Source organism: Canis lupus, chromosome 25, assembly GCF_011100685.1.
Source record: "Canis lupus familiaris isolate Mischka breed German Shepherd chromosome 25, alternate assembly UU_Cfam_GSD_1.0, whole genome shotgun sequence".
Taxonomy (NCBI): Eukaryota; Metazoa; Chordata; class Mammalia; order Carnivora; family Canidae; genus Canis; species Canis lupus.
This window is the reverse complement of record NC_049246.1, coordinates 34,881,622-34,895,904: the sequence shown is the minus strand read 5'-3', so window position 1 is coordinate 34,895,904 and position 14,283 is coordinate 34,881,622. Positions and strand designations below refer to the sequence as shown.

The 14,283-nt window shown below is 52.4% G+C and overlaps 1 protein-coding gene across 13 annotated transcripts in view; it reads left to right on the top strand.

Moving 5' to 3' along the window:
• Positions 1–224: 224 nt before the first annotated feature.
• The window catches only part of SORBS3 (sorbin and SH3 domain containing 3), a 28,648-nt gene continuing 14,589 nt past the window's right edge, over positions 225–14,283 (top strand). For 10 of the 13 annotated variants that reach the window (XM_038573838.1, XM_038573836.1, XM_038573832.1 and 7 more), the window contains exons 1-6: positions 225–1,137; positions 5,211–5,365; positions 9,906–10,062; positions 10,323–10,440; positions 11,914–12,107; positions 12,997–13,060. In XM_038573838.1, the coding sequence (XP_038429766.1) occupies positions 5,259–5,365; positions 9,906–10,062; positions 10,323–10,440; positions 11,914–12,107; positions 12,997–13,060 (640 nt within the window). In that variant the 5' untranslated portion in view covers positions 225–1,137; positions 5,211–5,258. Of the gene's footprint in view, positions 1,138–5,210; positions 5,366–7,240; positions 7,396–9,905; positions 10,063–10,322; positions 10,441–11,913; positions 12,108–12,996; positions 13,061–14,283 lie in introns of those variants that run through there. The other 3 variants (XM_038573827.1, XM_038573833.1, XM_038573839.1) reach the window with 3 other exon arrangements.

Here is a 14,283-nt window from a genome sequence, read left to right as displayed (position 1 = left end):
ATAGCTGGGCTTACATGGTCATTACTAAAGAGTCTGTCCAGCCTCTCAGAAGGAATAAGGCTAAAATCGCTTCCCTCCACCCTCCTGTTTTATGTATATAGTGTAGCTGATTGCCAGAATTTTTGACTATTTTATCTATAAATATAAAATTCAAGCTCTTTAGAATTAACTAAGTTAAAATGGTTTAGGAAGAACTTGCCCCAGATTGACTAATTTATAAACTTTTTCTTCATATTAATTATCAGGTTTTTTCTCCAGTTTTTATATTGAAAATTATTTCTGAACCCATAAAGACTTGTTAAGACATCACTCTAGAATCCCCAATATTTATTGTAGTTGTTATAGTAACAGTGGAACCTAAGTGTTTTTCAGACATTATTCAGCTTTTTATACCTAGGCAGAAACAATTTCAGAGGAAAGGTAAACCCACAGCCCCAGTTTGGGAATGAGGTTCCAATTTCCTAAATCATTTGTGGTTATAGTGATGGATACCATCTTGTTTGGCACCTGGTCCACATCTTTCCCAAAGCCTCTATAAGAGGGAGTAGAGGGCAGCCTGGGAGACCTCATCAAGAGCCAGAGGAGGGTCTGAATGACCTGGAGGGTAGTTCCAAAGCACTATGTTGCTACAATTCCTCTTCAGCAGTAGTGTGATCAAACACTCATAGGAAAGTCAGAAGAAAGAGCAGATGTGTATAGAGGAAGAAAGTTGTGTAGTCGAAAAACAGGGCTGTTACTCTTGAGTTGTGCAGAGAACTGTGTTAACAGTAGAGCTTTGTGCCGTTGCCAGAGTGTGAAAGAGGGAACCTGTGTTACTCTGAGACTCATCACCTGCCCTGCCTATGTCTAGCCAGCCAAAGTGAATGGGGCCAGGCTTAGCTGCCTTCATCTATGCAGTCACAAAGGTAAAGATGATACTGGCGAGGATATTCCCTCCCGGGAGGCCTTGGCCTCACGCCCCAGCAACCTTGGCAAGACTTGCTAAATAACACCTTTGTCTGGGACAGGGTTATGCATCTTCCCCTCTTCTACACCCTCATGACAAGTCAAGGTGGCTTAAGATCAAGAAGCAAGGACAATGAATGTGGACCATCCCTCTGAGCAACTCTAAAGTAGGGCCATGCACACGGCCTTCCTGTAAGTTCTTGCCCCGATCCCGTTCACTTCCTTAACATAGCTGTTTCCAAATAACATTTTGTGGGGGTTTTTTTTGCATGTTAAACTGAAAGTGCATGTAATAGGGAGGAAGCCTACCATAGATTTTGATTTGCGGCAATAAAGATAGGTTTTTTGTGTCAGAGAACCTTTTTGAAGATGTCATCATGAATGCCTTACTTTTCCTTTCTCAGCGCACTGTGACCAATAGTATTTTTCCCAATGGAAATGTTAGCAGGCATTTTCCAAGAAAGCATCCCAGTTTTGCTTCCTAAATGAGGTGGTCAGACATAAATTAGCTGGTAATGTCATTTTTTAAAAGGCCTTTCTGAATGATGGATCATTTGCCTATGCTGAGAGATTATTTGCTTTATCTTGCTTTTGGTTATGTGAAAGAAAATGGTGGAAATGTTATTTACTGGCAGAAATTAACAAGTCTTTTTTGTGATCAAGAAATTAATTTGTTAAAACTTTCTTATTGTAAATTGGAAGTCATCTTAAAAAAAAAAACACTGTTAAAATTAAATGATAACCTTATTGGCTTCCTGTGTCTTTATTTCCTTTATTTCCTGGTAGAGGCACTTATATTTGGCTCTTACCCGTTTAATAATTCCATAAATCAAAGGAAAGTCTGGTGTTTGATGTCTGGTCTCTGATAAAGGAATCTCCTCACAATAAAAAAGACCTCTTCTTTCCCTTACCTCTTCAGCCCTTTCTTGAGTTTTAAATAGGCTCTGGTGACTGCAGTGTTGCCTCTCCCACTCAGAATCTACTGCCTTGCCCCACCCTCTTCCCCCGGCACTCTGCCTACCACTAACTCATGCTCCAGTCCCAGCTCCTCCTGTGGCTTTTCTGGCAGAGGCCACTACTTGTAGGAAAGGAAGAAAGAATGGAATGTCTTTCTTCTTTAGTTTTTATCTATCTTACAAAAGATAAAAATAATTTTTATTATAGTAACTTAATAATTGCAGATGATCCTAATAATAGGCATGAGTTCTATCTTGGGAAAAGTCACAGGAGCCAGAGAGGCATGGACTATGGGGCTGGACTGACAAGAAAAGGAAGTATAAGACCAGCCTTTTGATTCCTCCCCAAAGTAAAAATAGCATGAGGTGCTGTGGATTCACAAGGTAAAATAAGTAGAGGATTGAGAGGAGAGAAAGCACCCAGGGTCCTTAGGACAAATATATCAGAGGATTTTATCAGTTCTGGCAGAAGAGGCCAGACATCAGGCCTCTTAAATCCAGGCCTTGCCAGGCCTGAGTAAGGTAATTTCACTGCAAGTATAGCCCCAGCAAGGGCCACAGAGCAATTTACAGGCCAGAATACAAGCCCAGCTTCCTAATTTCAAATAAGCTGGGTATGCATTTTGGGATCTTTGTTATCCAAATAGTGTCCTGACTTGGCAATGTCCTTATACCTCAGCTAAACCATCAGTAAAATGAGGCAATGTTTGCCCTTATTTCCAGAACTGTGAAAAAAGTTATTTAAAATCCTGGAAATTAAGAACTAAAGTGCAAACTCATATTTACCTCCCATTACGTGTAGATTCAATCTCTACCTTCTTGCCTGCTGTATGTAATTATATGGTCTTCCTGGGTTTTCTATTGTGACATGCAGGTTTTAGAAAGAATTAATTTTGACCCAGTAGATTAGTAACTTAATGGCAAATTAGACAATCTTTTTAATGTTGATACAGTTTAGGAGAAGTTTCATCATAGAACTCAAGGAGGGGAAGACAAGGTTATTCTTTGTTTGGAGGCCAGTAGACACCGTGAAGTCGTGCTCTGATCGACAAATCAGCCCTCTTATCTTATCTGTTTACCTGTGCTAGGGAAGAAGGTTGATGCAGACCTAGTTTTCCAGCCCCTGCTCTGTGTGCCCGTCTTTGTGGCTGAATTAACTTGGCTGGGTTTTCCCTCTGAGGTCATCACTTATTTATCCTTCCCTCATAAAATCTACTTTCTAAAGGGGCTGACAGCTACTTGCTCTTTCTTTCTTTTCTGAGAACTAAAAGAGGTCCAGCTCAGCTCTTCTCAAAGACACCCCATGTGCACATGATGCTTGTTTGCTCATCTATAAAAGGAGAGAGAACAGTCGCTGGCGTGATGTCAGTGTAAAGGCTTCCTTGAAGACAGCATAGACAATTGGACAAAAGATTGAGTTCTGTTGCAGCCTCTGGGGTTGGGATGTGACTGACTCCGAGAACCCTGCATATATGATGCCTGTTACATCATGTGTGTGCTATGGAGAGCCGTGTGCAAGGCAGGCCTGAGAGCCTCCTCCTCCACGCCCATGAGGGTCCACTCATGCACCCTGGCCGCCAGGCCCCAGCGCTGACCATATCTGACCTGTGGTGGGTATTTTTTCACTCCATTATGGTCTGCTCGCTCAGTTCCCCTGGCAGGAAGAGAACACTCTTCTGAGAGCACAAATAACCTGCTCAAAGCCTAACTAAAGAATATGCCAGAGTTCATCTCTGTGAAGAAGAGAAGGAATCAGATGCCCTTCCTTTGCCTAATGTGGGAGGACTGAGGCACAGGGCCAGAAAGCCACTTAACTGCTCAGGGCAGATCTCAGAGTGTGACATTCAAATACCGGACTCTTAGGACTAGATAAATACTTCTCCAGAAATGAGCGTTCCAGGTGTATGTCTTCTGGGATCCCTGGCTTCCTTTTCCCACTTGAGGAATAAAACTGAATTCTCTGCTCACTTACAGTAAAAAGCTATTTAAGGGCTTCTTCAATTCATCCTTTTTCTTGGTGACAGAGGTTGGTTTTCAGAGTGACCTGTATTCCTGTATGAACAGCCACAGGCTTCTTCTCCTGCTCTGTGTGAAGAGTCACATCTCTTGGGAGTCTCTTGACTAATCATTCCTTAGGGTGGTGGGCATGGACAGATCTCTGTTGACTTGGGTGCCACCAGGGGATAATTCCCGGAACAAAAGGTGCCAGGCTTGAGGAGCGGGGTGGGGGGTGGCGCATACGGCTGACCAGGATCAGATAGCTAGGAAAAACAGAGCAGTTATGTAACTGTGTTTACTATGGCTCAGGTGACTCTGAGAAGGCAGAGGCAGCCCCCTGACAGGAGGCACTGCCAGAGATGGGGGAAGAGTCACAGGGAGGGACGTCCCTGTTAGATAAGGGAGTCACCAGAGGAGATAATGCATTGGGATGAAAAGAATCTCTTTGTTGTTGACAACAGCCAGGTCACCTCGGACAGCCTCTCCCTAAACCGTGCCAGCTGTCTTCAGGGTTAGGCCATCAGCAAGTAGAACTGAGGCTGGAGGGAGGAGATGAGAGATCAGATACCTGTTTCTTGGCTACATCTCTGGACTTTGCTACTCCTCACCCCCGCCCTTTACTTTTTTTATTTTTAGGACTTTTATTTATTTGAAAGAAAGACCACAAATGGGGAGGAAGGGCATAGGGAGAGGGAGAAGCAGACTCCCTGCTGAGTAGGACCCTGGGATCATGAACTGAGCCAAAGGCAGATGCTCAACCAACTGAGCCACCCAGGCGCCCTCCCCACCCCTCCTTTAATCTTCCACTTTTCAGAGGAGGGATTCTTCTCCCTAAATATGTGCAGAAAAGGAGCAATCAGTCAAGATTCCTTATGCTCTATGCTCCCACCAATCTCTCATCCTCTTTGCTATGAGGCCCAATGGCAACGAGGGAATATTACGCAGGGATCTTGTTGTAGCTCTTCCTTGGTCCAAGCACACGGCTCAAGACTCAGAGGAGAGTGATTTCCACTGGTACCCGGGCAGAGCAGGTTCTGACCTGAGAGAGGTGATAAGCCCAGCAGAGCCTGGGCCTAAGTAGGCAGAAGTCAGAGCAGCTCAGGAGAAAGGCTCAGGTCTCCAGTGTGGGACCTACCCTGCCTCCCCCCACAAAGCTGTTTACCGGACTCCCTATTCCCATAGAGATGAAACTGGTAGCCAGTCCCCAGCTCCTTGCCCCTGGCTGCTACCTCCTTTTGTGAGAAACAGGAAGTGAGGACCTTTGTCAGCTCAGCTGCACCATCTACATTAAATATTTATCTTGGAGTCCAGGTCAGAGCCCTAGAGAATAAGAGACGCTCGCTGCTGGTGAGAGAGGGTATGGCCAGGATTCCTGGAATTGGAAGATCTTCAGCTTCACCATCTTTGGAGAACAAGGAAGAACATGAAAGAGATGTGGCCCTTCTTAGTCGAAAGGATCCTGACAGGTGGGAAAAAATTGGTGACAGGGGAAAGGGGCATATATTTTATCTCTGAGGGAGGGAAGAGGATGGTGCGGAGGGTGGGTAGGTAAGTATCCAAGCTTTAGGGGTAGGACAATGCACTGCTGCCTGTCCTCAAGAAGTCCCAGAATGCCTACACTCCTTTCTGCAGCTGCATTCTGTGGGCCAGGGCTACCCATCGCACCCCATCCCTCAGCTCTCCTGGATAATCATAGATTCTTGGAAGGGGCCTTAACGGTGACCTTGTCCAGCTCCTTGCTCAGAGCAGTCACTGCTTTTAGACAGATACCCAATGATCAGTAGGCTTTGGAACCCCTGTAATCATTCTAGAAGTTTTTCCTTGGAAACTTTGGATCAGCTTCCAAGTATGCACCCAAGGGTCCCACCTCTGTTAGTGCAGCCAGGCCGTTTCCACATGTCTACCCTGTAGACACTGGAAGCTAGCCAGCATGTCTGTCTCTCTCAATCTTTTCCACAACCTAAACGTGCCTCCTTCCTTCTTCACATGTGGTATTGTTTCAAGCTGGTTCACCACACTGGAATAGCTCTTTTAACTGAACTGAGAAAAGATAAAGCTAACAGCATCAATAATGGGATTAAAAAAAACTTTTTTTTTCATCTTTTCTTCATTCCCTTCCTTCTCCACTTCTGAGTTGAATGATGTGGTTGGAAGACACCCTTAAGCGCATGGTGGCTTTGGGACACCAATCTTACACCCAGTAGACATGCAATAAATGTTTTCATATTTTCATAAATTATCATTGATCCCTCGCAAAATAGATCTAAAATTGCCCAATAACTACTTGTTATTTTGGTTGGTTTGGGGCTTGGGTCCCAGAGGCAAGCCATGGGTGAAGCAGCCCTCCAGTTTTCCCATTAGCTGTGAACATTCATGAAGCATCTTGGCATTCTATACCATGCTCCGCGCCCGACGCAGAGGCTTGGGGGGGATGGAAAGATGGGCCAGAGGGCTTGGGAGCCAATGGGCGCAGGCTCTTGGGACTGGTGTCCGAGCAGTGGGAACAGCGGAAAAGCAGCAAGATCAAAACAAATACGGTGTATGGGAACACCAAGACCCTGGTAACCCCATCCCCGCCAAAGGGACCCCGCCCTCATCCTCTTCAGGGGCGCGGCACGCCCAGGGGGCCGCTCCCTACGGCTGATTTCCTCCCCCAGGCTGCCCTCAGCGGCGCTTGCACGTGTGTGAGCATCCGCCCATGTGCTGGCGCGCGCGCGTCTGCGTGCGTGTGTTTGTTTGCACACGCCCGGACGCGCGCTTACGAAAGCACAAAATCTCCCCCAAGAGGGGAAGGAGGCGGCGGGGCCTTAACTCGGTCCGCTGAGCCACTCCACTTGTCGGGGCGCCCTTATCCCGGCCCCAGCCTGTCTGCATCTCGGGCCTGTCTCCGAGCTGCCGGCGCGGTATCAGCCGCGGGCTTGCCCCGGGATCTTTAATCATCCCTGCCCTCTGTCCTGGCTCCGCCGTGCAGGGCTCCCTTCCCACACGCTGGAAATGTCGCTGGAAACTCTGAGTGGCGCTCGCCCCCCCGCCCCCCCGGCCGACGCCAGCCCTGCGGTGGGGGCCCGGGCAGGCAGCTGGGAAACCGGAGCGGGCTCCCCGGGGACCCTCGGCGGCCCCTCCCGGCGCCGCCCGCGGCCGGCCCGGCCCCCTCGGCAGGGGCCACCTCGTCCCCCGTCGCACCCCGACGCAGGGCACTCGCACGCCCCGCCGGCCCCGCGGCGCAGACTGGAGGGAGGCGAGCTGCGCCGCCCGCGCGCCCCTCGCCCCCGCCCGCCCCGCGCGCCCTCGGGCCCGGCGACCCCCCCGTCCTCCTCCGGCGCCCTGCCTCGCGGAGCCCGTCCTGACCCGGTCACGAGGGCGGGCGGCACGGCCCGGACTTCTCCCCGCCCGCCCTCCTCGAGGGCCCGCCGCGGCCGCAGCAGGCGGGGGCCGGCCGGAGATGCTCCTGCCCTCCCGGGCGTGCTCGGCCCGCGCCACCTGCTCGCCGGGGAAGGTAAGCGCCGGAAGGGGAGGGGGCGGAGAGGAGGCGGGGAGGGCGCGCGCTCCTCCCCCGGGGGTCCCGTCCGCAGCTCTGGGGGGGAAAGAGGTGGGAGTCCCCTCTCAATCTGGAAAAGGCAAAACTCGAGAAATCCTGTCCTTGCCCACGTGGACTTGCGGCTGGAAAATACCTGCTAAAGCTCCTAGGGCCAAGCCCCCAAGGGCAGGGCCATCCTTGGAGGTGGAAAGGAGTCTGCCCACTACGAGCGGCGGAGCTACCTCACAGCTTCAGCCCTTCGGGTGAAGGACTGCCAGAATTATGGGAGGACCCCAGGAATTTCCTGGCACCCTCTCTGTCTGTCCTCTGCGGGTGCGGGACCAATGCCTCTGGGACCCCGTCTCCCTATCAGAAGTCGCTTTTAGTTTCTCCTGGCTCCGCCACTGAGAGCAAAAGTTAGCCCGCTCTTGCCCACGCACCCCTGTCTCTGGGGGGTGCCTGCCGCAGGCAACAGTGTGGGAGAGGGCAAGCTAGACCACCAAGGATCAGCAACCCCTGAAAAGTTGAGTGGTGTTGGGGGATCTCCTGTCCTACCCATCCTGCTAGGGGGGGCAGTTCTCTTGAGCAGAACTGGGTGGGACCGGAGGAGGGAAGGAGGCTGGGGTCAGCTGATGGCTGGGACTGCTGATGCTGACCTCGCAACTTGGCTACAAGCAGTCAGCTGGGAAGGGAGGGGTGGCTGCTAGGAATCAGCCTGCCCCGGGCCTCTGGATCTCCTGCTCTCCCCTGCCTCAATTTCCCTCTCAAGGGGAGGGAGCACAGCCGGAACTGGGGTGTGTCTGCATGTTTTGCTTTTGGTAAGAGTCCTAATTGGATCCAGCTGGTGAGCTGCCCCTCCTCCAGCCTCAGCCCTCACTCCCCCCACAGCCAGGGATGGGCATGGAATAGCTATGTCCCCAGTGGGTCTTTGCAAATGTCAGGCGAAATCCCCACTCAGAACAGAGACAGGGACCTGCCACCAGCCTTGTCTGTACCCTCCAGCCCTTGTGGCCTGAGCAGGAACTGGTACAGGAGTAATCACAGCCCTCTGTTGTACCTTCACCCCCTCTGGTGTCCATAGCTCTTGTGCTTCCCCTATGAACCCCCACTGCATACCCACCCACCCCCAACTACCATTCAGCTGACACCCCTCCCTACCCACAGCTTCCATGCTGCTCACATACCTCCCAGCCCTATGGTATCTCCCACAAGTCACATTCACAGCACTGCACTCCCCCCACACAAAAACATAGCACCTCACTGGGCCCCCTGGGCTTTCTCGTGAGTCCCCAAACCCCACAGACACACACAAGCCTAACCTCAAACACAGACACCAGAATAGGTCCAGCCCCAGCAGTGGAGGTTGGCTCAGCTCTGGTCCAGTCCAACTGCACAGGTAAGGAGGCTCATGCTCTGCACAGGGTAGAAAAGCCCTGTTGGACAGCCTGACCACCTCCATATCCTGGTGCCTGGGGTAACTTTTGCGTGGGGCAGAAGGACCAGGCTGGCCAGCCAGACCCTCTGCCAGGAAGACACTCTGTTCAAAAAGCCACCTAGATGATAGGAGCACCTGGCTGGCTCAGCTGGTAGCATGTGCAACTCTTGATCTTGGGGTTGTGAGTGTAAGCCCCAGTTGGGGGTGAAGAGATTAATTGAAAAACAAATCTTAAAAAACAAAACCAGCCTGGAGGTGTAAAAGAAAGTGGGACTGTAGGAGTGGGGGGCACTCAGCACCACGTCTCCAAGAGCAAGTCCAACGTTGTTGCTGTGCACCGCTTTGCTTTCCATCCCACCCCTCGCTGGCACCCTGAGCCCTCTGAGGCATCAGTCCCAGGGAAGAAGGCCAAAGAAGGGAGCTGATACTGCTTTGAGCTCAGGAGTGGTTCCTGCTGCCTGGAAATGCCCCGCCCCCTCCCATCGCCTTGGCCCTGTTGGACTGTGGGCGGGTGTCCTTGCTGTCACTGGGGCCTCTCCCACAGCCCAAGAAACTTGTGGTGCCTGCTGGCAAGCAGATGCTCACAGAGGGACTGGAGGAGGCATGGGGAACTGAAACAAAGTCCTGAATGCCCAGGACCTCCTCTGCCAGCTGCCCCAGTTCCCTCTGCCTTCCCTCTGGGGGAGCAGGCCGCACTGTGCAGTGAGAGCCCCAGAGGGGCTGGCCAGCGGGCCCGTGTGCCCAGGGCTTTGTCCAGCAGGCCCACTCCTGGCCAGCCTCCCCTCCTCCTCGCCTGGCTTCCCCCTCCCCCGCTCCCACCCGGAGCTCCTGCCCAGCGGCCTAACAAGCAGCCCATTGTGCCTCTGGGAGCCAGCACGGGCAGCCTGCAGGCCGGTGCCCGCAGAAGCCTGTTTCCTGGGTCCCTGAGCTCCCACCCAGCTGGCCTGACCCCCTCCCACAGCTGTCCCCTCCTCCCCGACCCCAAGGTTGAGCCCAGAGGGCACAGGTGGCCTGAGCCCAGCTGGTCATTCCCTTCTTCCTTCCTTCCCTGCAGAGGACGCACAGAGGAGCAGCTGGCACACCCGGAACCCTCCAACCTTGACCCAAGCATGCAGGCCCCGCCTTGCAGCCTCCCCGCTGGGCTGAGCCTGGATGACTTCATCCCTGGCCATCTCCGGGCCCACAGAGGGTCATCCTCCCGGGGGGCACGGGTGAGTGAGACAGTGAGAAGCGGGCTCCTGTGGGTGCAGAGTTGATGGGGACCTCGAAGGACAGGCGGAGGGGTGGGAAGCAGGAGGATTAGAGGAATGGAGGGACAGGGCAGGAGGGAGCTCTAGAGAGCCTGATGGGCTACCTGCTAAGGGGTCAGGGTGGCCCTCCAGCCCTTCCCAGGGGGTAAACTGTATCCATGCTTCCCACCCCTCTGTGGAACCTTCGGGCCTGAGCTGCTGCTCCTGGCCCCTCCCCACAGGTGCCTGTGATCCGGAATGGTGGCTCCAACACCCTTAATTTCCAGTTTCATGACCCTGCGCCCAGGACCGTGTGCAATGGGTACTTCCCCCAGAGGAGAGATGCTTCCCGGCACCCAGGTGGGTCTGCTCAGGAAAACCTGCTCTGGGAGCTCCATGTCGGGGTTGGGGGGATCAGAGCCTCCCTGCCATCTGGCCACCACCCTGTGATGGGCAGGGGGGTCAGGAGGGGCATGAAGGGCTCTCAAGGTCTTGGGCTCTGCATTCAGCTAGCTGCCCTTCTCTATGTGAGCGCTGTGAGTGTGAAATCTGCTGTGGGAGAGAACAGGCTGACGCATGCCTTCCCCTCTCCCTGCCCCCCCTGAGCCAGGGGAAGGAAGTGTGCAGGGGACACAGCCTTGGGAGGCAGCGGGACCTCTAGCAGGCTGCGGAATAGCTTGGATTGGGGATGGAAGGGGGAGGGATGTGACCATGTGTTGGTTGCAGAAAGAGTACGAGGCCAAACCCCATGAGAGGCCCTGAGGGCTGCTGTGGTCTGTACTCACCAGCCAAGCAGAAGTTTGGAAAGGCAGCTCTGAGAGCCTGTCAGCTCCTGGGCTCCTGCAAGTCACACCAGTCTGGGCCATGGGATCCAAAAGATCCCAGGACCTCCTGGGTACAGGTCTACCTGGGAGGCCCCTTTCCTGAGGAGGGAGACATCCGTTCTTGAGCATCCCACTGAGGCAGGCACTGTGTGAAATAGTTTATTCATTTAACTTGTTGAACCCTTGGAACATGTGGGACATGTTACAAGCTTTATCTCATATAATCCCTTGATGTCCTGGAAAGATAAGATACAATTGTCAACATCTTCCCACTGAGGAACCTGAGTCTCAGAGATGTTCAGTTGCAGAGGTTGAGCTGAGATTCAAACCCTGGTCGTTCCAGCCCCGAAGCCCTTCTGCCATTACTCTGGTGACTTGGAGGCTGAAGGTTCTAGGGGAGTTGAGGACACAGTTGCCATGTCTGGTGAATGAGTTTCTGTCCCTTATGAGGAGCCAAGTGACTATGTGTCAGGCACCTTGCTGGGCACGGTCACACACACTAGCTCTTCCTGGATGTCTGCCAAGATTATCCTCCTTTTACAGGAGTGGAAGCAGGGGCACTGAGAGGTTGCCTGCCGTACCCCAGGTCACACAGCCAGTAGGTGGCAGAGCTGGCACCTGAATCCTTTATCCCCTTCAAGCCCAGCGTCTTGTCTGCCACACCCTGCTGCCTTCTCAGCTGGGATTATCCCCAGCATTCTCTGCAAGTAATGATTCCCAGCCCTCACTCTGAAGACTTTTAGGACAGCCTGTGGAAAGGATAGGGCACATGTGGGCACAGATGTCCCCCCAAGACAAAATCCATTTTCATTCACTTTAACTAAAAAATAAACAACGTCGTGTGGTCCTTCTGGGGATGGGGAAGTCTGTAGAGTCTGCTTCATCAAGTCAAACAAACAAGATGTTGAAACTTTTGAACCCATGGGATCAAGTTCTGAAGAGCTAAGGCCCAAACTAGTCCAGGGGGTGCCCCTGCCGATTGCTAATGTGGTGCTGCTCACTCCCACAGACCCTGCTTGGTATCAGACCTGGCCAGGTCCTGGGAGCCGGCCCTCTGGGAGCCAGAAGACCCCTGCCTCCCAGCATCCCCAGAACTGGTCAGCTACGTGGACCAAGGACAACAAGCGTCAGGACAAGCGTTGGGTCAAGTACGAGGGAATCGGGCCTGTGGATGAGACCGGCATGCCTATTGCCCCCCGATCTGTGAGTCCAGGGCTGCGGGCCACTGATAACTGATAGATGGGGCCCGGGGACCCACGCTGAGCTCCACTTCTGTGAATTAGAGTGGGAGCCGCAAAGAATGCACCCAAGCCATTTCAGACTAAAACAGGGGTTCTGCCATGATGAGTTTGGTGGGGGTGTCATAAACCACATAAAATTACAGGTGTTCTTGTGTGTCTGAGTTGCACAAGTGGTCTGTAGGGGGGAAGGGGAATCTAGAATGCCCCTGCCACCAGGTTCTCAGAGGTACAGAGCCCCTGCTATAAGGGCTGACCTGGGCAGGGACCCCCTTTGTTCACAGCCCCAGGGCCAGGCACAGCTGCTGAGTGCATGACCTGGCTGGATAAGCCAGCAGAGTTCTGGGTGAGAAGGCCTTACACTGTGGCAGGCATGGAAGGCTCCAGGGCCCAGGCTCCAGGGCCTGCCTGTCTTCTACAGCCATGTCTATCTCGAGCCCACCACATGCCTCCAGTTCTCCATCTGAAACTGAAGTTGGTAGTATACCTCCCGGGCCTATTTTCAGGCTCCGTGGGGCAGGAGCTTTGAAACACCATTCTACTCCTATGTCATTGCATTTATTCTTTCATGACATAGAAACACATAGTTGTTGTAGAAGCATCAGAGATACAGAAAAGCAAAGAGAAAAAAAGAAACCACCCCAAATCTCATGGGCTTGGGATCATCGCTGAGGGAGATCCTTATGTACACCTCATTCATATGTAATATGCTATATGAAGTTATTGTTATTAGACCCATCACAACAGCCCACCCACCGGGGCTTCAAGGGTGGCTAGAGAAAGGACTCTGTGAAGAACAACTTCCGTGGCTTCATATTAAAAGGGCGGCCTGACTTTGTCTTTTCTGATCTCAGAGTGTTGATAGCCCCAGGGACTGGTACCGGAGAATGTTCCAGCAGATTCACCGGAAAATGCCAGGTAAAACACCGTGCCTGAGTGGGCTCCAGCCCTTGGGGCCAGGGGAGGGAGGCTAAAGGGGAGGTGCCTCCAGACTCCTTTCTGTCCTGCCATGCAGTCACTTATTTGTCCAATCCGTCCCCGACCATTTATCAAACACATAACTGCGTGACAAGCACTATACTAGGTGCTGAAGATAAAACAGGGAATAAAAAAGAATGTCACTGCCCCCAGTGAAGCTTAAGGCATGAGAATAAGCAGATACATATTTAATATGGCAGATGGCGGTAAGGGCAAGGGAGAAAAAGGAAAGGTCAGTGCCCAGTACAGGCTGGTCAGGGAAGGCCCTGTAGGTGGCATCTGAGCAGAGAGCTAAGGGAAAGGAGGAGCCAGTCCTGCAGAGCCAGGGGAAGCAGCAGAGACCCAGAGGCAGAAGCAGACCTGGCCTGTTCCAGAGCAGCAAGAAGAGGCTAGACTGGAGTGAGAGGAGCATTGGTGGGAGACAGAGTCAAAGTGATGGGATCTGGTCAGGGAGGCCCTTTGGGGCCATGATCAGGGCTTTGGCTTTTATTCTATAAGAGCTGAGGAGCCAATGGGAGGTTCTGAGCAGAAGAATGACATGCTCTGAAGGCTCCCTCCGGTGCCAGCTGGGGGAGGGTGATGAGGCAGTGGAGGATACAGCGGACCATTTAGGGGACCTGGCTTTCATCCAGGCTAGAAGCTGGCAGTGTCTCAAACCAGGTCAGTAGCAGCGGGCCTGGTGGGATCTGGAGACAGAGTCATGAGAATTTGCTGATACATTGGATGTGGCATGAAGGAAAGAAGTCAAGGATGATTTGAAACCTGAGCAAGTCAAAGGATGTTGCCTCCAAATTCAAGGAAGACTGAGGCAGGTACAGTCTAAGAGGCATTCAGTTTTCAGTGAGGTCCATCTGATTGGAGATGTCAAGTAGGCAGTTATATGCAAGTCTCTAGTTCAGCAGTGAGGCCTAAGCTGCAGATGGAAGTACCTGGGATTCACTCAAGGAGATTTTGATTTAAACCTCCCCAACTAATTCTAACGTGAATCCCTGCAATAGATGGGGTTTTCGAAGCCAGAAGACTAGACAGGATCACCTGGGGAGATAGACAGAGGCCTAATCACTGAGCCCTGAGGCACTTGGATGTTCAGAGGTTTGAGAGATGAACAGACATCAGCTGAGCAGCCTAAGAAGGTACAGCAGGGAGCAAAACTAGAGTTGTCT